Source organism: Biomphalaria glabrata, chromosome 2 (genome assembly GCF_947242115.1).
Source record: "Biomphalaria glabrata chromosome 2, xgBioGlab47.1, whole genome shotgun sequence".
NCBI classification, from domain to species: Eukaryota; Metazoa; Mollusca; class Gastropoda; family Planorbidae; genus Biomphalaria; species Biomphalaria glabrata.
In genome coordinates, this window is record NC_074712.1 from 10,494,472 (window position 1) to 10,518,716 (window position 24,245).

Below are 24,245 nucleotides of genomic sequence, written 5' to 3' on the forward strand. Positions count from 1 at the left end.
AGGTATGGTACTATAAAGCAATATTTGTATTCTTTTTCTCTAATTCTCACTCGCTCTTCTTTTTTGTCTCTCTCTCTATTTGTCTCTTTTTTATCTCTCTTGTTCTTTCACTCAATTTCTCTTTAATACACACATTCTCTCTTTCTATTTCTCACTTTGTAACAATTTTTCTGTCCATCTTGACCCAATTTTAATGTTTAACCGATTAATACCATCAAGAAACACCGTCATGTTTTCATTTAGTTTATTGTTTTTGGTCACCCTCAGCTTAGTGATGATTGCAGATCTTCAAAACTTTGATTTCTGTGTCACTTTTTTTTGTTTCAGCCAGAACAGCGCGGGTCTAGACTCTGTTTCCCTCCAGACTTCCTACAGTACGACTCACCCAACAAAGATTGTGTCGTCATCAGTGACGTCCTGTTCAGGGGCAGAAAGGTGACAAGTAGGTCACTGCTCAATTCTTATCTTATATAATACAGACGTTACTTAAAAAAAGATGATGATTACGTCGCGTCATGCATTTAGTCATACATGTTAACCTATGACTTAAATTCTGCCAAGTTACTGGTTTTCCTGGGTGACTCAGGCAACACATTCCATGCAATTCTCGTACATTATCTACGGTTGAAAGCCAAAGGCGTTGATCGATTCCTTTAACCCCACGATTGGATCAAGGTAGGTGGATTATCATTGCTGACTCTGTATATGGCCTTCTTCAGTCGCGAAACCACTATAAATCATCTCATGGGAATGAGATGAATGCCTGTGCATTAGCTGTGGTCGGAAGGATGTCGCCCTCATAGCAGTACCCCCCTCTCCGCGCAGCTGATGTGTCCGAAAGAATGACATTTACCGACACAGTTTGGGATCAACGGCAAGGTGTAGCGCTTTGTGCTGCAAGATGCCTAAAGGTCGCCAGCTCCCGATTATTTCCTCGTGGTTGACTCTCGAAGTCTTTCGCATGTTTGGGTGTAGCTGCAAGGCAGCAGAATATCTCCCCCCCCCCTTTTTTTTAACATCTTTTCTGTTCACTATTTTTCAATATGACATGAGACCGAGGTCATTATGACAACTAGGCTAAGTGTCGTAAGGAAAAAAAATAGACCATTTTCAGAAACATGAGGCCATTGGACTAATTCATAAAAAATTTAGTTACATTTGGTTAATATTATTATTATCATCATCATCATTATAGACATGGAAGGCCTATATTTCAAACCTTTTTTTTTATTTTTAGCTTGGCGTCTCTTTTTCTTGAGTGCACTAAACCAGTGTTTAACATACAATTAGTGAATTACAGTATTTTACCACCTCTGAACTCCTTATGGTAATCTTGTTTCACCTTGACCTTGAACAAGCTAAACTTTGCTCCACTTTTCTCTCCAGACAATGGTCCCTGTTTGGGCGCCAGGACCGGCAAAGACAGAGCTTATGAATGGTTGACATATCAACAGGTGAATTGAAATAACATATGAATGAGCCACTGTGTTCAACATAATTACAAACATATAACATAAAGCTTGGACTTCTACATTCGTAATGAAAGAATGGAATGCTTGAGGAATCAAATGATAGTTTGAGAGAGCTATTTCTTCGCAAGCATGTATGCGAGCATTTATTATTCATTAGAGATGTATAATTTATGGCTGTGCTTTGCTACTCTATAATTTACTGTTATAATTTACTATGGAGCAAGCCAAAATTTTGGTAGCCACTGCAATTCCTTGTCTTTGACTTCGCTAACCCTTCCAATTATTTCTTTCGACTGAACATACATGTTTTAAGCATGTGTTAATGTGGAATTACAAGCTCTGGATTAACACTTACTTTGGGGAAAAAGGGCGTACCCCTTTCAGACCTTGCAATCTATGGAGACAGATGATGTAAAGCTTAGCTTTTTCCGTGTTCAATGGTTAACGAGGGTGTCATATGGCCAGTACAATGACCACCTGCCTTTATTTCCCCAGCGTATCTCAGGTATCTGTTAAGATTATAACTCGAGACCCCTCCGTTGAGAGAACAAGTGCTTTGCCACTCAGGCATCACACCTCCAAACACTTCGATAACTATCTAGAAGTTAAGTTTTAAGAAATTAAGAATTTGAGGTCGATTGAAATGTTTGTTTTTGTAAAATGTTTTTCCATGTTTCGGATGTTCCTTCAGAGTTGAATATAATTTACTTCCTAGTCCGAAACCTCCTGCAGGACGACGGGGGGATGGGAGTGGGAATGGTTTGAACCTGGGACCATCAATAAGTCCAGCGCGCAAACTGTATGACCATGCAGCCAGTTAGAGTTGTCCTATCATCAACTGTAATTGCCCTAACAGGTTGTGATTACATTTACAGTGGACTTCCAGTTGATGGGAACTCTTTCAAACAGAGCCGTTAGTTTAGAGACAAACTAGTAATCCAGGTCACAGGTCTCAACTTTTGACTGGACACTATAAGTACTTTATTACTGAGTGAAGTCTTGAGAGGTTTAAATCCTCCTTTTATTAAACTCCTTTATAAAAATGCTTTTAGTTGGTTATGAGTTGAGTTATTTCTCAGGTCAATGATTGTGTTGCTGGTAACAAGAACATTCTCCCATTAACCCCTTCTCCCCAGAGATGCCATGCATGTTTTAGAGATGTAATGTGTGCTTTAGCGATGTCATGCATGCTTTAGATATGCGCTTAGAAACCTCTTAAACATTTTTATTGTTGGGTGAATTATACAATCTCTTTGAACTTCAAATTAAATTCCAGACCAGGTTTTAATCCAGCTCCATGTGCTGGACTACTCAGGGCTCTACCCCTTATCCATCATGTCACTTTCATAATTATACTGAACTGGGATAAATAATACAATCAGATAATTAGACCATTCACAATCTGCGTCCATCTGTTTCACTTTTACATATGATACAATACTTTTGTTTAAATAGTCCATTGAGTTATCTCTAACACTTGAGCTAAAAAATAATTGAATAATTTATTTCATGATTGTTTTGAAATAAAAAACAACAACATATTTTGAAAGTCCCTTCAATACTTCACAGGTGATAGATCAAGTAATACAGTTTGGGTCAGGTCTTATCTATAAAGGGAGCAAACCTCAGAATGATACATTCATTGGGATCTATGCCACTAACAGACCAGAAGTGAGTATATACAATTTAGAGGGATAGGTTTGCAAATTTTTAATGCCCTGTTACATAGTAGAGTAAGTAAAGTTAAGTTCCCCTTTCAGACCTTGCAATCTATAGGGCAGGTGATGTTAATGTCATCTGTTTTGTTTGGCAAACTCTTAACATAGCCAAAAAGAAAATCCACTGGATTTAACTTAATTTGAATTTTAATTTTCCAATAGTTTGAACTGTAATTCCCAACCAATCTACACATAGGTTTTAATTCTTCAGTCATGTTTTAAGACATGTAAGTCTCTATGTTATCTATTACATATCAATACAGATAAGCAAGGATCAAAGGATTTACATATGCCATGAATATCTGAATGACTATAAGACATTTTAGGTTATATTATTACATGATTTGCAATTTACAGGCATCTATAAGTATTTGAATTCAACAAATTATAAATGTAGGCTATTGATATATAGATAATACAGTGTATAAATGAAGTCATTGAGTGTATATAGATTTAGTACATAATATAAATTATGAAAAGTGATTTTAAAATTCTCTAATATAATATTGTACAAATGTTTAATGCACTATTTCTGGCATACAAGTGCAACAAATTGTTTTTCACACTCATACCTACACATACACACCAGCACAAGAGATAAAGGCTGATGTAAAATACAACAAGAAAAGGGAAACAATCAGCAAATTTCAGTGTTCTGCACCTCTTATTTCTTTAAAATCTGGTCAAACCAGATCAGTTGGCTTACCACAAGTGAGCCTTAAAATAGTAATCCATTGGGCTATACAGTAACAACATGAATTGTTAAAAAAATAAGCAAAAAAAACCTCAAACTCTAATAATTGTTGCCTGTTCTTGTTAATCAATTTAAATGCAATTTTTTTCTGTGTGAAGTATTTTAAATACAACATGTAAACTAAAACCTGATATAATAAAATGTGTGAACAGATAATAACTGGTTTAGGTTTTATGGTAATTTTTATCTTTTGTCACTAGTGGACCATCGCTGACTATGGCACTCATTACTACTCTATGGTTCCAGTCCCTCTCTATGACACACTTGGGATTGATGCTTGCAAGCATATAATCAACCAATGTGAGTTCATATTCTCATCAAATTTATTAAAATGGATTTCTGTAAGGGAAGGCTGTGCAAAGTACACTTTCTTAGAGTTTTTACATAAATTTACCTAGATTTTTTAACAGCATTTTTTTGTGACTTATATTGTTGATTATTCACATAACATTGTTTTGTTTTGGTATGTTTTATGCATTTTGGATGATCCTTCAGATTTGAAGGTAATTACATATTATCCCAAACCTCTGACGGGGTGAGGGTGGATGGCAGCAGGCAGGGTTTGAACCCAGGGCCATCATTGCCATCAAAAATCAGGAAACTATCCTGGTGAACATTCTACTCTATTATTATGAAAAATTGTAGTCCCCCCTTGGCCAAAAATAAAATAAAAATTTAGTAACTTAATTTCGTCTTACCTCAATATACATCATGAAGACTAAAGCTAAATTTGTATAAATAAAAATGACTTTGAAAATTTGTTGGAGTAATTCTCTTCTGAAGAAATGTCTTTAATTTATAAGATAAGTTTACATTTTTTAAAAGTAAGAAGTATACTGGTGTTATGTCCCTTTTGATACTAAGAATGTTGTTCTTATTTGAATATGTGTTAAACACTCAAGAGGAACTACAGAAGAGTGTTAGACACTTCAGTATAAGTGATGAAACGAAAGGTCAATGTAAATATACTATTGAATCTCTGACCAGGTGAGATGCAAGTAATTGTAGTTGACACAGAAGCCAGGGTCAAGACTTTGATATCGCTTAAATCGGAACTGCCGATTTTGAAACTGATTGTGATGATCGAGCCAATGACAACAGAGTTGAAGAAAAATGTGGAAGAGCATGGCCTGGAGCTCTTGAGTTTTAAAGACATTCTGGTAAGAAGCTTGAATAGTTCTTCTGGTAGTTATAATGTTCTCCTAGCACTACAGCTACACTAAAATGACACATAATTTTCTCAGAAGAAAATACATAAAGTCTGATGTAAATAGTGAGTATTCATTTATATAATAGTAAGATATGGTCTTCATGTAAAAAAATTATGGAGGGAAAATGCAAGGCTGCTGTAGTTATCTTTAGTTAGTATAATTCAATATGAAGATCTATATTTAACCAATGTAATATTAGTTACATAAGGTGTGTCTATGAATTTAAGTGACAACTAAACATGTTTAATTTTTACTGCTAGAGATAGAGATAGATTCTACATCCTCAAACTTCTGAAGTAAACATTGTAAAACGTCATAAGAAAATTATTGTTTAGTTTTGTTCTCTCTCTGTCTTACTCACTCTCTCTGTCCCTCTGTCATATCTCTTTCTCTTGATCTCTTTTTATTTCTCCCTCTCTCTAGTTGGTTGGGCCCCCTTCCCAGAAAAAAGAATTAAATGGTATGTTGAAAGTAAATTTGAAGCCAGAGAAAAACAAATGTATTATATGATAATGTTCATTTGTCTGGAATAAATTGTATCATGGTTTCACATTTAAACCATCTTCTGTAATCAAAACAAAAATATTACTATATAAATAATGACATTGTTATGTTTTTTTTTATCCATTGGCATAAAGAATGAAGGTTGTGCCTCTAATAATTTAGAAAAGCCAAATGATTTTTGTGTCGGCCTACTTTCAGTTTACAAATGTTAAAAGGTTTATGACTGGTTAATGTGATCTTTTTGTTGATCTTTTTTTTTTTTCTGTTCACCATTTTTTTTTTTTTATCAGGAACTTGGCAAAAGAAATCCCCAGCCAGTTCAGGTAAGAACTGTAAATAGACATTCTGGAGTTTTTCTTGTCAGTAAATTTGTTTGTTATTTTGAGTTTGTTAATTTATTATCATTTTTTGGATCTAGATTAAAATAACATATCTAACTCACATTCCTAAATCTTATGTTATGTATAAAATACATGCTTTCTTTAAAAAAAGAAAATTACTACCGCCTATGATACGTGTATCCTTATGTTAACCTAGTCCTGCATTTTAATTAGAGACTAAAGCATCACTTAGTAAATTTATTCCTTGTGGCCAGACCATCTCTAAATGAATTATTTCAGCATTCAGATTAACTTTTTAAAAACCCTTTTCTCAACTACTTGTGTCTAAGTAAATATTGTTTCCTTTCTATTTAACATCAGCTTTTTACTTCCCACATATTATTGCTATGATGAAAAAGTTGTTCTGAAATATATTTTTTCTTTGAAATGTCAAAATCAAACTAAATTTCAGATTTAATTGTAGCCTATTGTTAAAAATATTTTTTGTTTTTGAAATACAAATAACTCAATTAGGTGAATGAAAAACAAGAATCATTTGTAGGAATTAAATTCTTTTGTGAAAACCTTAAAAGTGCAAGCAAATGACCAAGGTTTCTTTCCTAGTATAGTAGTTTTGATCAGAAGTGTTTTTGTTTTCTAACTTTTTCATGAATTGTTACAAAATATGGTTTACATATGGTTTTATTTATTTTAAAAATTGTATTCATTTTACAGTGTTAAGAGAATGTAGAATGATTGTTGTTTTTTTTGCTAGGTTATATATCTATTAATCTTTTTTACTTGTGTAACATTGATATGTTAATCATAGCTGTAATATAATTCACACAATATTCGTGCTCTTATTTAAGAACTAGATGTTTACTGGGTAGATAATGATATGTAGTATTTATTTTAGTTGCACTGTGCTTGTTCGTAGGTATGATTTTTACTATTCCTCTTCTCATCTTGCAACTTCTTTATTGGAAATGATCGGAAAAACCTGGGTGGACATGGATCTCAAAAATGGCTCTTGATGATTTGCTAGAAATTTGTCAGTTGATGTATATCTTTATGAAAAGAATTACTAGTTTATTGGTAACACTGGGAAAAATCTAGTATGATTGTTATAATTTTTTTGAAATATCTTCTAAAATTAAATCTGGTATAGACAATCTTAATCTTGAACAAAAATGTAGGCCATATTCATTAAAGAATTGAAAAAATAAATAGATAACTGTCTTCTAAGCCTGGATCTATAGGCCTATTATTAGAATTTTTTATATTCTGAGGAGATTTATACATTTGCTTAGCCAGAATTTTTTTCATGGGGAAGTGGAATTGGATCAGGGTAAAAAATGTTTCTTTTTTTTTTAAAATCTATCATTCATTAGTTTTTAGGAGTAAAATAAACGTTATTATGAAAAGTCATCAGCTTCACAAGAGAGAAATTTTCTTTTAAAGAAAAGTTTTTTTTACCTACTTTTAAATCAATAGTGTTTATATATTTACCCTTATTTATGTCACATTATTCAGTTGATGCTTTGTGAACATTTTTGTGGGTTCTTATTGTGAATGTCTGAAAAAAGAAAAATAATTCAATTTCATTGACAAAATACTTTCTTTTAAAATACAATATGTTATAAATGTTCAACCTGACGATTGGATAATCTTTTGAAACTACTTACTTTTAGGTGATTATGCCTTAACCCATCAATAACCATATTTCCTTAAAAATCTGTAACTTTTCAGAGACCAAAGCCAGAAGATGTGTATTCCATCATCTATACTAGTGGCACCACAGGTAAACTTTTAATTCAGTTGTTATGACATGATTAGGATTTAGTTATTTGTTTCGGGAATAAGGGGAAAGTTTTACTTAGCGACAAGTGACATGACAGATCTTTAAAAAAGAAGAACGCTCTAAGTGACGCTACAAAGAGGACGCTTTGTGTAGAGCAGAAGAATAGATATACGGATTTACGGACATAGCTGACATCAGACGATTCCCTTCGTGATTATTAAATATATTTGTAGAACAACATCAGCGTCGACTACATATTTTGATTGTTTCAGCCTTTCGCCGGTGTTACTGAAGTAGTTTGAGTTCAGTGTTACTTCCAGTCAGACGAAGATCTACACTAGTTATATTTCAAAGAATCAACACCGAGTGGAAGCCTTAACAAAGTTAATGCATTATTAACCTTTAAAAAAATAATGTATGTTTATAAAGATCTGTCCTGGATATATTTTCTTGAAATTTTGTATAATCTATGTTTTGCCTTATATAATAAATTAAAGTTCTCTTTTCAGACCTTGTGATCTATAGGGTAGATGATGTTAAGGTCCTCTGTTTCTTTGGCCAATGATTAACGAGCAAGGTGTCATGTGGCCAGCACAACGACCAATCAACTTTACTTTCCCCAACTAAAGTCAGGTACCCATTTGAGTTTGGTGAACTCAGTGGCGCTCTAAAAATCCAGAAATTCAAAATCCCAGTCTTTACTGAGATTTGAACCAAGGACCCTGGGTTCGGAAGTCAAGCACTTAACCACTCAACCACTGTGCCTCCCCTTATTTAGTATCTTATGTCTTTGTCTTAGATAGTATGTTATAGTACAGTATGGCTCGGGATGCTGCCCAATATAAAATGCTTCCTATACTAGATAGAACAATCCCTTGCATATTACCGTATATTGTTCTAAAGTATAGGACACTGCCATGCCTAGTGAAATATATAATAGTACATTATTATTAGCACTGTTAGTTAATTGTACTCTTTATAACCTCAGGTGTTCCAAAAGGTGTGGTCGTGACTCATGGAGGATTCCTCACTATGGTTAAAAGTATCACTCACCACTTTAAAGTAAGTATTTATAAGATATATCATTCTCTTGTCGAAAATCAATGTTCAGTAAAAAAAGCATTTGATTTAAGAAGTTTAGGTTGTTTGATTTTTTTATTTTTTTTTCACTTTTATTTATATATGGGAAAGTCCTAGATAACTGACTCATTCATTCATTTATCACTAATTCTCCCATGGGAAAATATTGAATGAAATGTACTTCAGTTATTTTCATAATCACAAAATAAATCTGATGTCCTCAGCCAACCTTTGAGCCAGAGCCTGGTGAGGTTTACTTGTCCTATCTGCCACTAGCACACAACTTTGATAGGACAGCACATGTAAGTAGTAGGACTTTGATACGAGCATTTCAGCATTCTAAATATACATCACTGACTAAATTATGCAAACCTCATCCTCAATAAATGCACTCATTTGTTCCATTCATAAACTGAGAGCCAGTGGAAGCATTTCATTTTTATTTTTGTTTACATTTTAAATGTAATCTCAATAATCATTTATGCACAAAAATTTGTAAAAAAAAATTACTATTAAGGGGGATGCACAATGAAATTTCAATTTTTGTAATTTACAGATAAATAGAAAAGCTTTATGCATGACTTGATAGAACATATAGAGACATGAGTAACCATACACATTTTATGAGTGTAGCCTTTTGGGTTGCTATGGAAATGGCGGCCATCTTGAAAATAAACAATGTTTACAAAATTCTTAAAATATTCTAAAGTACTCAAAATTTTTTTAATTTTTTGATTGCACCTGATAGATATTTGAATCCCATAGGTAACTGGCTAATTTTGTTTTGAAAATTATTACTGGTTTAATTTTTATGAATTTTTAAAATTTTTATTTTTTTCCGACCCCATTTTTCATCTGAGGTCACATCATTATTTTTATTTTTTTATGAAATTTATTATACATATTGAAAATTTTTGCAGCCTATTACCTATGATATACTATCAATAAACTACATGTGAAAAATTATTAGTCTAACTTATACAGAACTAAAGATTTTGAGATTCTTGTGGACAACATGCACCTAAAAATACATTTTGAGAAAAACGCATTTAAAGTTTTTAAAATGATATAAAATATTTATTGTAACCATAAAAATGAAAAAAAGGGAATATTTACATAAAACAACATAATAGATAATAAAAAAAACAAAAAACTATTCATTAAAATGGCCTGATTGATAGGTTGGACCTTCTAGAACCTCTGCCCGGTGCTCATGCTCAATTCTTCGTTTTTTCAAGTTTTTTCTCCTGGACACTAATGCGATTGATTTTCTTTTTCTAACAAGCTGTAGTTTGACATTTTGCTTTTTCTCACTAGAAGAAATGTTCTTTAGTGTCCAGGGAATGCCTAATATGTCAAAAACTGATCTGATGCCAACAGGTCCATTATTGAAGGCTAAAACAGCAAGGTATGTCGCAGCCCTTACCGTTTTTAATGTTGCGAATTCTGTTTTGGGGCATCTTTGCCAAATGAGGGAATGAAAAGATTCATTGGCGTTTTGTGTTCCCATTCTAGAACATCTTTTTAACAGATCTGTGTCTGTTAGTCTTTTCATTATAGGAAATAACAGTTTACCTATTTCTGATGTGATGGTCTGGTTGTGTTTTTTATATGGCTGTTTTAGTGCCTCTGATCTCTTAAAGTGACACCAAGATGTAGCGCCATCAGGACACAACCTGTGGTTATGATCTAGGTCTGAGCTCATCATATGAAAAAATGAGCCCATAACAGCCAGCTTCATTTTTTGAATGTCGGGAGCATTTTGGCGCAGAGCTTTGGAATAGTAATTTGTAATTTTTTCAATTTTTGGCTTTGTAAGCCTATAATTTAGTTCTTTTTTGTTAGACATTTTTAAATTGTTCAAAGCATTAAACATTCTTTTTGAGATGTGGTTAATGCAGTCCTCTTTTAAGATTTCTACATCATATCCTGAGTTGGTAATGGCAGATGAATGCGATTTACTATCGCCATCACACAGCATCGTGCCATAAACAAGTTTTCTGGATGCCACAGAGCGCGAAAAGATTTTGGATGCTGCTGCGGCCTCCATTGCATTTGCTGAGCCACTGAAGTTTTTTTGACACATATGCTTAGAGGCATCAAAGTTTAGTTCTGCAGAGTTTGAATCACAAACATGGCAATAATTTGATAGGACTTCGGTGTCGATGACGAGTCCAGTATCAAAATCAATAACTGTGCCAATTCCTGAATGAGATGAGTGGCCCCTTTTATGCCAAGTCCCATCGAAAGAAACTGTAATAACAGGACAGCCTGTTGAACTTATTCTTTCATCTGTAGTTAGAGGTTGTGAAATGTTTCTTCCATGCACAACAGCAGATGCCCTAATCATACATTCTTCACCAGCTTCAATTATAGCGGTATTGACTATGTTAGCTAGATTGTTATAAGTATTTCTGTGCATGCAGGGCATACTCATAAGTCCACAAAACCTATCAAATTTAGAATGCGAGATTCCAGATTCTTTTAATGCAGCGACAGCGCGGACATTAATATCCAGATGAACATCATTACTTTTTTTTGAGGTCCAGTCGGACCACAAATATGTTTCACAATTTAGGCATTTGATTTTAATCAAATGAGCCATGCCTTTTGATTGTGTGATGCACATAGTTAATTTGTTGTCAAAGCAATGTGGACAGCACAACAAGGAGACCATTGTGGTCAATTGCATTGAATTCATCATGACGTATATGAAATCTTCAGGCAGCCTCTTATTGGTGTTATCAGCGTTAGTAACTGCAGTTAGGGATATTTTTCGCTCAGCTGCACTTGCAGGCTGTGTTGTTGCTGCTTCAGATCCAGCTGTATCCAAAACAGAGCTGCAAACAAATAAAAAATAAATTAGAGGGTCTTTAAAAAAAAATTCAATAGTATGAAAGTACACGTCACATCTATCACAACATGAAGATTATTTTAAATTTTATAATGCATTTTAGAAATCATATATTGTATTAATCATAAAAAGTAAAGAATGTATAGAGACATGTTACATGTAATATAGATCTATATATGACAATATGTACTAGATCTAAAAAAAAACAACTAAGACCAAGACTTGAGTTGAAGTTGAAGTCCTACAATACTGTTCAATACATCATCATACACGATAATCAGATAATCTAATCTCTAGAGATTATCTAGTTCTAATGTGATCTATGCTCCTAATATAGACTAGATCTATAAAAGGATAGATCTCTATGTTTGCAATCATTTTCATGATATTTATTTAATGTCTATAGAATCTAGATTCTAGATCTAGATCTAGATGTGATTCATTGGATAAACACGTTGTCGAACTCAAAGAGCCAAGGTTTCATAGTCATTATTTTATGTGTCAGCACACGCTTGTCTAGTAAATAAAAAAAAAAGCAAACTCTAGATCTAGACTTACCTTTGTAATTGTGCATTTGTCTTTGAAGCATGTCGTCCTCTGGGCTTACAGTAACGTTTTTTCTTTCCAAACATATAACCTTTTGTTGGCATTTCTGAGTTTCAATAATGAATCGATTGTTGATGTGATGGAAGTTTACAGAAGAAGGACCGGTTCACGTCATGTGCGCATGCGTGCATACTTTGTAGTTACGGAAGCTTTTTCAGTGCGCATGCGTGTAATTACAGTAACTATAGAAGCTTTGATGGTGCGCATGCGTAAATATGGCTTTGTGGGTGTGTATATGAGGATATAGGGGAAAAAAAGAGGTAGTGACGTATTTTGAAAGTTCATTGCAGTACTATTTATTTATAGAATGAGAAACCATGCACATAATCGGAACTAGAAAAGTAGACCTTTGTATCGATACCATCTGTTAGGGATGAGAGCGTACATTAGCTTATCAACTATAGCTTACAAAATGTTGATTTTTCACCAAAACATCAAAATTTTGCTTATATATCTACATTTAAAATACAAAATTGATGTATAAAACGTATTTTTTTTAGTATTCTGATAGGGAATTCGTATTCTAGACATTTTAAACTATTAAAATCAATTAATTTTAAAATATCGATATTTTTGACCTAAATCTATGTTTTCTCACTGTGCATCCCCCTTAAGTTAAATAAAATCAAAAATAAATATTTCATACTGAATGAGAGCTGTCCTACAATGTGATGCCAATTCAATTCATAATCCACAATGCCAATATTAAGACTTGAAAAGGGGCTAAGGTATTTAACATATGGTATCTTTTTGGGCCTAAGTTTAGAAATATATGTCAGTGCTAAATATTTCTTAGGGGCCCTAAGCTATAGCATGTTTTGCCTATTGTTTATCCGGCCCTTATTATCCATTTCTTTACCTGAATAACTTGCATGAATAAAACACAGGAAACATAGAGACATTTAAATACTTTAATTAGGTAACATGAACAAACAAAGCAGTTTTTCCAAATTACAATCTTCAGTATTACTGAATTAATTTGAGTAAAGTAGAGCTTCACTTAGACACCAATAGCCCCCAAATGAAACATTACAGAGTTACTATCTACTTGCTCATAGTGTTTATAATTATTTAATTAAAACATCACATACCAGATGAGCCATCATATTCATTTAGTTTCCCCCTTATATACTTTTAGTTTGTAACATCTATCTTTTGGGATCAATCAGCAATCATGGAACTAGATCCTAACTTATACTTACTTAGTAATCCAGAAATTCATTAAGTATTTGTGATTTTTTTCATTGAAACACTGTTGAACATTTTAGTGAAAAAAATGTATTTCTCTCCTATACTGCTGCATATATAGAGATTTGAGATCTATGTTATGGTCATAGTTAATATAGACAAGCAAACTTGTGTAAGAGTTTATCAAATTTTGAAAGTTTGAATTGAATTTTGTCAGTTATTACTTGACATACTTTACTTTAGTGGATCTATTTCTATTTATTTGCTTGACACAAAATGAAACTGGATCTGAGTGACAAAATGCTTAGTAATTTGTTTGTACAACAAAATAGCAACAGTAACAAACAGAAAAAATACAAAGCACTATAACAGTGAGAAATAACTGAAAATGTTGTAGTTGTATTCAAGAAATGACAAAATATTATTGATATATTTTGTGTTCTTTTGTTTTCAGATTTATCTGTTCATGTTTGGAGGCCAGATTGGCTATTTCAGTCGGGATGTCAAATTATTGTTAGATGACATCATGACCTTAAAACCTAGCCTCTTTGCCACAGTGCCACGTGTGTTAAACAGAGTTTATGATGCTGTAAGTTTTAATTCTTTGCTGTAAGAATGAAACCAGGTTTTATAAATGTTTGTTAAGTGTAGAACATTGAAGGCATTAATACTACTAATAATAATAAAATGTTGTTTTTTTTGCACTTTACAAATAACATTTGCATTTATAATTGCAATATAATTGATCAATAGTTAGTTGTCCAGGACAAGACTAATAAATTTTGTGACATACAAATTTTTTTTTTCAATGCTTATTGTTTTTTCATGGCTAAATTATTTTTTGTTGTTAATTGAATACCTTTATTGAAATGATATTTACCTTCATTATATTAGAATTTGATGACAAATGGAAATTCAGAAATAAATTACCTTGGACCTAACATTAAATGAAATTAAATGCATTCATAAACCATTTCAAATTTAAAAAAAATGTCTTATTAATTGTGACACATTTAAGATTGGTGTTGCCAAAACCTTTGTTAAAAATGTTTATCAGTTGCACAGTACTAATCTCACTTTTTGCTCAAATACCACTTTTTAAGTCTATCATTCTTTAATTCCTTTCATAGCTGAAATATTTATTTACAATTCATTTTGAGATTTGACAATAGAATGTTTTTTGAGACTTCTGGTTTCTCCATTTCTCAGATAATGTCTGAGGTAAAATCATCTTTTATTAAGTCAACTCTCTTGCGGTGGGCACTTGCTAGCAAGAAGAAAGAGATTGATAAGTAAGTCAGCAGTTTGTTATTATATTACTTTAGTTATCAATGAAATAAATACAGAAACACTTTTTGTTGGGAAACAGGATGTTTTGAGCAGCCATTTCGGGGCTGGATGTTTTAGCAAATATTGTTGTAGCCACATTATATCTGTTCATTTTATTACATCTTTAAAAAGATCATACCATAGTATAGTGGAAGCGTGGACGAGAGGCTAAGTAAGCTTGAACTTGGCTGGGCTTGGCTACCTATGAAGGGGGCTTGAGGTTTGACACCCAACTCTGGCAGATTTGTGTTAACTGAGTTCCTAAAGGCAGCACAGAAAACCTCCCCCCACTTGTCCACAAATGAGATTGGACCATAGCGCTTAAAGCATGCTTTAAGCATGAAAGTAGCGCTATATAAAAGGTATAATTTTTTTGGGGAAAAAGCATCTTTTATTATAAAAGGTTTTGTGTTTTATAAATTATCATCAGAATTTTTTGCGCCAAAACGACTGGCGCCAAAACATCACATACCTTTTCTGTTGTACCAATTGTTACTTTTTTGTTATTTATTGTTTTTGTAACAATTGAAACATAAACAAACTATAACAACTTTTTCATCGTGAGATCATTTTTTTAGTTTCCTTCCTCACTTTGTTTTGAATTCCATACTTCAAGGTTGTTGTTTTTTTAGACATAAACTTTTTGGTGGAAGAAGTTAAACCAACATTTCACAGATCCAAAGAAATTGAGCTATACTCTTCTTAATAATGTTACTGTAGTCTGTCTAAAAGTGTTTTAACAAAGCTTATATCAACTCACACTGTCTTTCTAAAAGTCTTTTTACAAAGCTTATATCAACTCCTGTTCGTCTGTCTAAAAGTATTTTTGTCATAAAGTGTCACCAGAGAAATAACTAAAGAAACAGAATAAATGAACATTTGAAAATACTGAACATAGAGGTATAAAAAATGTTATTGCAAAGCTTATCAAAGCATTGATTTGTTCTATGTTGGTAGTTACATTAAGTATGGAGGAAGTTAGAGGATATTAGGAATTCATTTGAGGTCTTTATTTAAAAAAAAATAGCTTTTATATAACGCAACTTTCATGCTTATAGCATGCTCTGAGCACTATTGTCCAATCTCATTTGTGGACCAGTGGGCGGAGGGAAAATTTTTTTTTTAGTGCAGCCATTAAGCGCTCAGTCGGGTATCAAACCTTGGGCCTCCTTGATAGGTAGCCAAGCCAAGCCCAAACTTACTTCTACTTGTCAGTTCTTTCAATAAATAATTGCTATCTCTAATACTCATTATACTTGGTGTGATACAAAGTTCAAGAGTTCAAGTTTTCTTTGAACCTGCTTATGCATCTGCTTGCTTTTGTTCAACAGCTTTATCTACAGAAAAAACAGTTTCTGGGACAGACTAGTTTTACATAAAATTCAGAATAAGCTCGGTGGAAGGATTCGTCTGGTGGTCACTGGATCAGCACCTCTGTCAGTGGAAGTTCTTAACTTTGTACGGTGTGCCTTAAGTTGTGTGGTAAGTACTCTGACTCTGATTAGAATCTTGATGAAGACTGTGAGTTTGAATTTCGAGATTCTTAGGGTGTCCCTAAGTCCACCCAACTCTAATGGGTACCTGACTTTAGTTGGGGAAAGTAAAGGTGGTTGGTCATTGTACTGGCCTAATGACACCCTGCTCATTAACTGTTGGCCATAGAAACAGATGACCTTAACATCATCTGCCCCATATATCTCAAAGTCTGAAAGGAAAACTAAATATAAACAAAAAGCTAAAAAGAGGTCTAAAAATTTTATAACATTTTCTGCCAATAGCGTTCTATTTGTAATTTGATGACCTATGAACTTCTGTCTTGATGTGTGCAAACCTGAGCCTAATTGTTTAATAGGTCTTTTTGTAGATCATTTTTACATATTTTGTATATTACTTTGCATTTAAAGATTATTACATTATAGCCCAAACCTCCCACAAAATGAATAGGGGCTAACACTGGATAGGGTTTGAACCTGTACCATTGAGACAAAGGTCCACAGCACATACCACATGACCAGGCTATCAATAGGTTTTTAAATTTTATTCTTGTTGTTAAGCTTTTAATTATATTAATATTCTTAATCTAAAAATTATTTCAAAACTTTAATGTAGACTATTTATTTAGCTATTGTACTACACAGGTAGTTGAAGCCTATGGTCAGACAGAGTCAGGCGCTGGCTTGTCTTCAAGTTTTCCTGCTGATCCCATACCAGGTGAGAATAGTGTGCCAAAAAAATATGAGGCTCTATTTCATACATTGTTTTGTAGTTTAAAGATTTAGCCAAAGTGATACAAAGGCCACACTTTTCTTGATAGCAACAGTTGTATCTAGTACTTTAGTGATTAGTTTGTCTTGCAAATAGTGACAAGAACTTCTATATTTCTGTTTCATTCACTGCACTCCAAACTTCTCTGATCTGCAGTGAGAGAAGTAGCAGTAATAAATGTATTGCTCTAACCTTTTTTTAGGGCAGCATTGTATGTAGGAAGTTGGACAGTTTGAAGCTCTAATACAGCTACCCAGACATATTTGTGTGAAGTGTAGGAATTGACAACAACATTATCACTTGTACCCTACCATAATTAGAAATATTTGTATATTGATAAATATAATGTGACTATGAAACAGCTGGTGATCATTACAAAACTTAGTTTCAGTGTTCTATAAATTTCAATTATCCGATGACTGCCATAGGATTTGAAAAAAATAATAAATTGAAAAAAATAATAAATTTTGATATTTTTTCACCATCTACATGTTAATTATGTTATTATATCAGTTTTCTTTAAATTGTGTTGATAACTTATGATTTATTTCCTTACTATGGGTCGGTATAAATATAGGTACCAGCTTTAACATAATTCAATTTATTTGACACCATACTACAGGTAGCGTGGGCCCTCCACTTCCTGGTTGTCACATTAAACTTGTGGACATTCCTGAAATGAACTATTATGTTAAAGACAATGTTGGAGAGGTAGGTAGCTTTGAATTCAATCATTCACTTAAGGCTTAAGCTAAGATATATCTCAAGAAAAATTAGCTTTAGAAATGGCTATTATTAGGTCCATTAAAGTATTTTATGGTGTTTGACTCTTAGAACTCTGAAGTTCCACAATTCTGTTATTTGTGTGAGGATAATGCCCATACAATCGTATTATTTAAATTAATAGATTTGTGCCAAGGCAGACTTTATAATGAAAGGCTATTACAAAGAACCTGTCCTGACAGCAGAGGCATTAGATGAAGATGGTTGGCTTCACACAGGAGATGTTGGTACTTGGTTACCGGTAAGAAGTCTAACAACAAATCAACATTGTTTTAATAAATAGTTTATTTCTGGGGGTGGGGTGGGAGGGGGGAGGGAAGATTTAAAAAAATTGTAACATTGTTTTTGTCTTTGCAGAATGGTACTTTAAAAATTGTGGATAGAAAAAAAAATATTTTCAAACTCTCTCAGGTAAGTGTTTGGTGGATTCAGAGGTATAGGTTTTAACATTGTTTGATTATTTATTGTGTTTTATAGTTAATGGTGTTTGCATAGTCATGTGAAACACTGCAATCGTCCTTAATCTTCAGAATTGAAGACATATTGCCACTATTATCATAAAGTTAGTGGTTTAATATCATAATGCTTTAGCTGACTTCAACAACACAGAAATGTCCCTTCTTGAAACTTGGACAGTTTGAGACTCTTGACAGTTTAATTTCAGTTCCAAATGAGTTTTTTTTTTCCGTTTAAAAAAAGCAAGATATAGGTTATTCTTCAGGCAACAAATCTCCCATGTTAATTGTTTGATTAAAAAAGAATCCAATTTGACTGCCCCAGACTTGCTGATCTCCGCATCGACAGGTCTGGGGAACCGAAAATTCTCGACCTGTATGGTGACCGACACACTACACAAGACAGCAGGGTTTCTGTCCAGGGCTTTTGCAAGAGAGGATTTAGGCCTCTCAAGCCCTCATTCAAATGGAGTTTGATGATGATGATGATGATGATGACTTTAAAGATTTAAATTTCAAGAATAACAATACCTCTCCATCATCTTTTGTCATAATAGAGACATTGTTAATTACATATATAAACAATACTGAGTATATTGTTAATTTAATTGGACTTACAAAAATTATTTAAACAGTTATGTACCATATTATATACAGATACGTTTAATTAAGTATACATTTCCAGATAACATGCCATTAGGCTTCTAATCTTTTGTATTTGATAATTTATGACAATTCCCCCACTTGTTCTGTTATGCTTACAATAAGAATGTTGAATTTGAAATTTTTTTTTGTTCAATAAGGGAGAGTACATTGCTACAGAGAAGATAGAAAATATATACCAAAGAAGTTCCTTTGTTGCACAGACTTTTGTTGATGGAAACAGTTTGAAGGTAATCACCTTGACATTTGATGGCTTTTATCAATACTAAATTAGCTTTTGTTATGATGAAATGACAAGATTCAAGTCTTATGTAACAAAGTTTGTGTCTCAGAATTTATTTACAAATATAATTGTAATCAAGTCCATAGTCTTTTTAAAGGAGATAAATAAAATCCATCTTTTTTTTTCAGCCTTGCTTGATGGCCATTGTTGTCCCTGACCAGATATTTCTCAACAAGTGGACACAACAAAACAAAGAGTACCCATCTGATTTGAAAGAATTCTGTCAGAAGAAGGTAAACAGTTTAGAGAATGTTTTTTAAGCTAATCATGTCTAAAATTTGCTGGTGAAATAACCAGGTTAATTTAGCTTCTCTTAAGATTTTTAAGTCTAAGCAATGCCAAAAAATTGCATAGAGCTTTACACATTAAAAACATTTTTTTTTACAAAATTACAAAGTTTGTGGTTGTTGGTAGCTGCTACTTCATAGCTTCTGATATTTTTTTGCTGAAAATGTTGAAACCTGCCTGACAAATAGGTTCACCTGCAGGAGGATGTATCTAAGTTTGTGTGATAAAACAAAGTTTTTCTTTTAATCTTGTTTAATATTATCTTATCACTTACATTATTGTAAATTTGGAGATAAAATTTAAAAAATCTTCACATTATCATGTTGGTAATCTTTCTTTTAAGCAGTTACCCTTTTTATTTTAACAATTTTATTTGGGTGCCAAGAAAATATAATGGAATACATTTTAGGAGACAAATCTTCATTTATTCTCTCTAAATTTTAGCAGACTCTGTTGCCAAAACTTCTAAAAATAAAATGTATTTTCTAATTCTTTTTTCTAAACCCAGGAGGCCAAAGATCTGGTTCTAAAGGATATTCTGGAGCAAGGTAGAATAGCTGAACTCAAGGGATTTGAACAGGTATTTTTATATATTAAATTAAAAATCTGTCTTAATAAACTGAACAATTGCAAATTTCGACATACATTATTATTTTAAATATAGAATTATCTGTTGTTGTTTTTTTGGTAGATGTTGATATATATAAATCATAATGTTGATAGAATAGTTTCATATGGCTGGTCCCAAGCCCAGATGAGAAAGAATAAGGGTTTGGGGTGAAGATATCTACCCCACCTTGTAATACCTTTATTGCTACAGAAACAGCTAAATAGAGATAATTTTACCAGCATAGAGAGCCACCGACCCAATAAAAGCCTTTCAATGCAAAGAAACCAACCATAATTGACCAATGGAACGTAAGGACCTTACATCAATGAGGAAAATTGGCCAAACTTTTGAAAGAATTGGACATCCATTGACTATGAGAAACATGCATACAAAAACAACACAAGGACTCTCTATTATGTTTACGAGACTTCACTGAATCAAAGAGAGAACTTTACATTCAATGATCCATCACTGGACTATGGCCTTGAGATCAGGACAAGTCCAAACACAATATAAGTGGTTTCTGAGGATATTGCACTTTTAAAAAATAGCAAATCATGGAACAACAGGCCACAGAAAAAAGATTCAGAGAAGACTACAACAGGCCACAGACAAAAGGGTCAGAGAAGACTACAACAGACCACAGACAAAAGGTTACAACAGGCCACAGACAAAAAGGTCAGAGAAGACTACAACAGTTCAGAGAATACTACAACAGACCACAGACAAAAGGGTCAGAGAAGACTACAACAGGCCACAGACAAAAGGGTCAGAGAAGACTACAACAGACCACAGACAAAAGGGTCAGAGAAGACTACAACAGACCACAGACAAAAGGGTCAGAGAAGACTACAACAGACCACAGACAAAAGGGTCAGAGAAGACTACAACAGGCCACAGACAAAAGGGTCAGAGAAGACTACAACAGACCACAGACAAAAAGGTAAGAGAAGACTACAACAGACCACAGACAAAAAGGTCAGAGAAGACTACAACAGTTCAAAGAAGACTACAACAGACCACAGACAAAAAGGTCAGAGAAGACTACAACAGTTCAAAGAAGACTACAACAGGCCACAGACAAAAAGGTCAGAGAAGACTACAACAGTTCAGAGAATACTACAACAGACCACAGACAAAAGGGTCAGAGAAGACTACAACAGGCCACAGACAAAAGGGTCAGAGAAGACTACAACAGGCCACAGACAAAAAGGTCAGAGAAGACTACAACAGTTCAGAGAATACTACAACAGACCACAGACAAAAGGGTCAGAGAAGACTACAACAGGCCACAGACAAAAGGGTCAGAGAAGACTACAACAGGCCACAGACAAAAGGGTCAGAGAAGACTACAACAGACCACAGACAAAAGGGTCAGAGAAGAGCAGGCAGCTTCTGAAAAAGCAAATCATACCAGTAACAGATTTTTATTCTGCGAACCATCGTCCAGCAAAGCCTGCAATTCAAACAAAAGCTAATAATCATTTTAGTAGATTTAAAAAATGGGATTGATAGCGTCCATCACCAAATCACTTTGGGAAATAGCTAGAAAACAGATCTTCAAAATGAAACAGAAGTGAGACAAGGGTGTATCTTATCCACATTTCTCTTTCTGCTAGCCTTTGACTATGTCATAAAAAAAGCATTCTGCTTCCCATTGCCTGAACTATACCGATGAAATGAAGAGTATATGTGACGTTTTGGCACAACCGTTTAGGCTCGACCTTCCGCGAACCATTATGGGACGGGGACGTTTTGGTGCGAGAAGTTCTGACGATAAAACTTTTTGTAATAAATATTTTGTTTACACTATGATATACTATTGTATATATTATATACTATATAGTGTATATTTCCCCCATCCTTTTTTTTTTTAATTGACTATTTCATGAATACATATTGCGATGGCTGTTTGATAGGTTCTCAAAGTTGTCCTCTAGATAGTCCCAGGTTCAAACCCTTACAGCTGCCATCCCAAGTCGTCCTGTGGGATGTTTGAGCTAGGATTTAATAATGACAATTCTGAACTAATATTCGAAACATGTAAAACATAGAAACTATGAAATGTCAGATTCCTACTTTAGTCTATGATATTGTCATGTTCCCCTCCCCCTCAACATTTATTGGCGAGGTGGTTTTATTGGCATTGGATGACATTTTTTTAAAGTTGAAATAAACCATTTTCGTGTGAACAGGGAGCTGAGAGAAGTTTTACACAAACTTATGAGCTGCCCTTGTTGTATTCATTACAAAGTAACTGCCTTTTACACAGAGTTTGCGCCCTGGTTGCTTGTTAACAAAGATAATATGTATGTTCATTCAATATGTACGCCTAGTTTGTTTTTTTTAAACAGATACACATTTTTGAAATATTATAGTATAGATAGAAGCTGCACCTACAAACATATATTTATCTATTTATCTTTTTTTTTTAATAAAAAAAACAACGTTGTTATACATAATAAAAGTAGTTTCCATTTCAAATTTTGCAATCTATAGGATAGATGATGTAAAAGTCATCTGTTTCTGTGGCCCACGGTTAACGAGGGAGTCATGTGGCCAGCACAACAAAATACTGCTTTTACTTTCCCTCAACTTATGTCAGGTAATCATTAGAGCTGGGTGGACTCAGAAGCGTCTCAAAGATCCCTAATAAAAAAAAATCACCAGAATTATCCTAGACCCCCCGTTTAGGACGCCAAACGCAGTATCACTCAGCCACGTCGCCTCCTTTACATATATGTCTTGTATTCATTACCCAGAATACTATATTAGACTTCTAAATCTTGTTTTTAAAATGGTGTCATTTCAGTAGAAACAGTTTACATGTAGAATTGAAAGACCTTATGGCTCACTTTAAGTAGACGAAATGTTGCCCTTGCAATAGCACTTTTGGTGTTTTTGGTGTGTCTAGGTAACTGATATACTGACAGAGTTATTTTCCCTGCTACAACAATTAAAGATGACGACTTCACTTTGTAAAAGTACACTAAATTGTCAATTGAGAGTCTTGTTATTCAATGATTGTGTGCGTTTTAGAAACTTGTGTCTTGCTTTCAATAAGCTGCTTGTAATCCAGACCAATTATTGATCCGACCCAACGATTCCCTAACAATTAATTGCCTAAACCAAACAAACCTGGGTGACATAGTGCCTTGAAAAAAAAAACACATTTATTTGACAAACACATTACGCTTGATAAACAACGTCCTGGCCAAAACATGGCACTGAATACAGTACTAGACTCGCCGTACCCTAACCATGCATGGCGTTAATAACCTTGCTTATTCCTACTGAATACAGTACTAGACTTGCCGTACCCTAACCATGCACTGAATACAGTACTAGACTCGCCGTACCCTAACCATGCACTGAATACAGTACTAGACTCGCCGTACCCTAACCATGCACTGAATACAGTACTAGACTCGCCGTACCCTAACCATGCACTGAATACAGTACTAGACTCGCCGTACCCTAACCGTGCACTGAATACAGTACTAGACTCGCCGTACCCTAACCATGCACTGAATACAGTACTGGACTCGCCGTACCCTAACCATGCACTGAATACAGTACTAGACTCGCCGTACCCTAACCGTGCACTGAATACAGTACTAGACTCGCCGTACCCTAACCATGCACTGAATACAGTACTGGACTCGCCGTACCCTAACCATGCACTGAATACAGTACTAGACTCGCCGTACCCTAACCATGCACTGAATACAGTACTAGACTCGCCGTACCCTAACCATGCACTGAATACAGTACTAGACTCGTTGTACCCTAACCATGCACTGAATACAGTACTAGACTCGTTGTACCCTAACCATGCACTGAATACAGTACTAGACTCGCCGTACCCTAACCATGCACTGAATACAGTACTAGACTCGTTGTACCCTAACCATGCACTGAATACAGTACTAGACTCGCCGTACCCTAACCATGCACTGAATACAGTACTAGACTCGTTGTACCCTAACCATGCACTGAATACAGTACTAGACTCGCCGTACCCTAACCATGCACTGAATACAGTACTAGACTCGTTGTAC

At 34.0% G+C, this 24,245-nt stretch overlaps 3 protein-coding genes across 5 annotated transcripts in view; 2 read left to right on the plus strand and 1 right to left on the minus strand.

Annotated features, from left to right (window-relative positions):
- LOC106051802 (long-chain-fatty-acid--CoA ligase 5-like) overlaps positions 1-24,245 on the plus strand; it is a 52,370-nt gene that overhangs the window by 22,352 nt on the left and 5,773 nt on the right. For all 3 annotated transcript variants that reach the window (XM_056019076.1, XM_056019075.1, XM_056019074.1), the window contains exons 3-21: positions 328-442; positions 1,387-1,454; positions 3,042-3,143; positions 4,145-4,244; positions 4,932-5,104; positions 5,950-5,982; positions 7,729-7,780; positions 8,769-8,842; positions 9,085-9,162; positions 13,963-14,097; positions 14,718-14,800; positions 16,169-16,319; positions 16,976-17,048; positions 17,725-17,813; positions 18,010-18,126; positions 18,243-18,296; positions 19,144-19,233; positions 19,415-19,519; positions 20,083-20,154. In XM_056019076.1, coding sequence (XP_055875051.1) covers positions 328-442; positions 1,387-1,454; positions 3,042-3,143; positions 4,145-4,244; positions 4,932-5,104; positions 5,950-5,982; positions 7,729-7,780; positions 8,769-8,842; positions 9,085-9,162; positions 13,963-14,097; positions 14,718-14,800; positions 16,169-16,319; positions 16,976-17,048; positions 17,725-17,813; positions 18,010-18,126; positions 18,243-18,296; positions 19,144-19,233; positions 19,415-19,519; positions 20,083-20,154 — 1,764 coding nt within the window. The remainder of the gene's footprint in view (positions 1-327; positions 443-1,386; positions 1,455-3,041; positions 3,144-4,144; positions 4,245-4,931; positions 5,105-5,949; positions 5,983-7,728; positions 7,781-8,768; positions 8,843-9,084; positions 9,163-13,962; positions 14,098-14,717; positions 14,801-16,168; positions 16,320-16,975; positions 17,049-17,724; positions 17,814-18,009; positions 18,127-18,242; positions 18,297-19,143; positions 19,234-19,414; positions 19,520-20,082; positions 20,155-24,245) is intronic.
- LOC129924476 (uncharacterized) lies at positions 9,909-12,930 on the minus strand. Its single transcript, XM_056019077.1, has 2 exons — positions 12,273-12,930; positions 9,909-11,700 (listed from the first exon to the last, which is right to left on the minus strand). The coding sequence occupies exons 1-2, from the start codon at positions 12,362-12,364 to the stop codon at positions 10,014-10,016; spliced, it is 1,779 nt and encodes a 592-aa protein (XP_055875052.1). The 5' UTR covers positions 12,365-12,930; the 3' UTR covers positions 9,909-10,013.
- Positions 20,195-23,625, plus strand: LOC129924477 (corepressor interacting with RBPJ 1-like). The gene is made up of 2 exons (XM_056019078.1): positions 20,195-20,837; positions 20,917-23,625. The coding sequence occupies exons 1-2, from the start codon at positions 20,742-20,744 to the stop codon at positions 21,694-21,696; spliced, it is 876 nt and encodes a 291-aa protein (XP_055875053.1). The 5' UTR covers positions 20,195-20,741; the 3' UTR covers positions 21,697-23,625.

What these genes read in the sequence shown, in the direction of transcription:
- LOC129924476 (XM_056019077.1), bottom strand. Translation starts at nt 12,364, where the DNA reads ATGCCAACAAAAGGTTATATGTTTGGAAAGAAAAAACGTTACTGTAAG. An exon ending in ACAAATGCACAATTACAAAG is followed by an intron (nt 11,701 to 12,272) that starts GTAAGTCTAGAT and finishes ATTTGTTTGCAG; the next exon opens with CTCTGTTTTGGATACAGCTG.
- LOC129924477 (XM_056019078.1), top strand. Translation starts at nt 20,742, where the DNA reads ATGGAACAACAGGCCACAGAAAAAAGATTCAGAGAAGACTACAACAGG. An exon ending in CAACAGACCACAGACAAAAG is followed by an intron (nt 20,838 to 20,916) that starts GTTACAACAGGC and finishes CACAGACAAAAG; the next exon opens with GGTCAGAGAAGACTACAACA.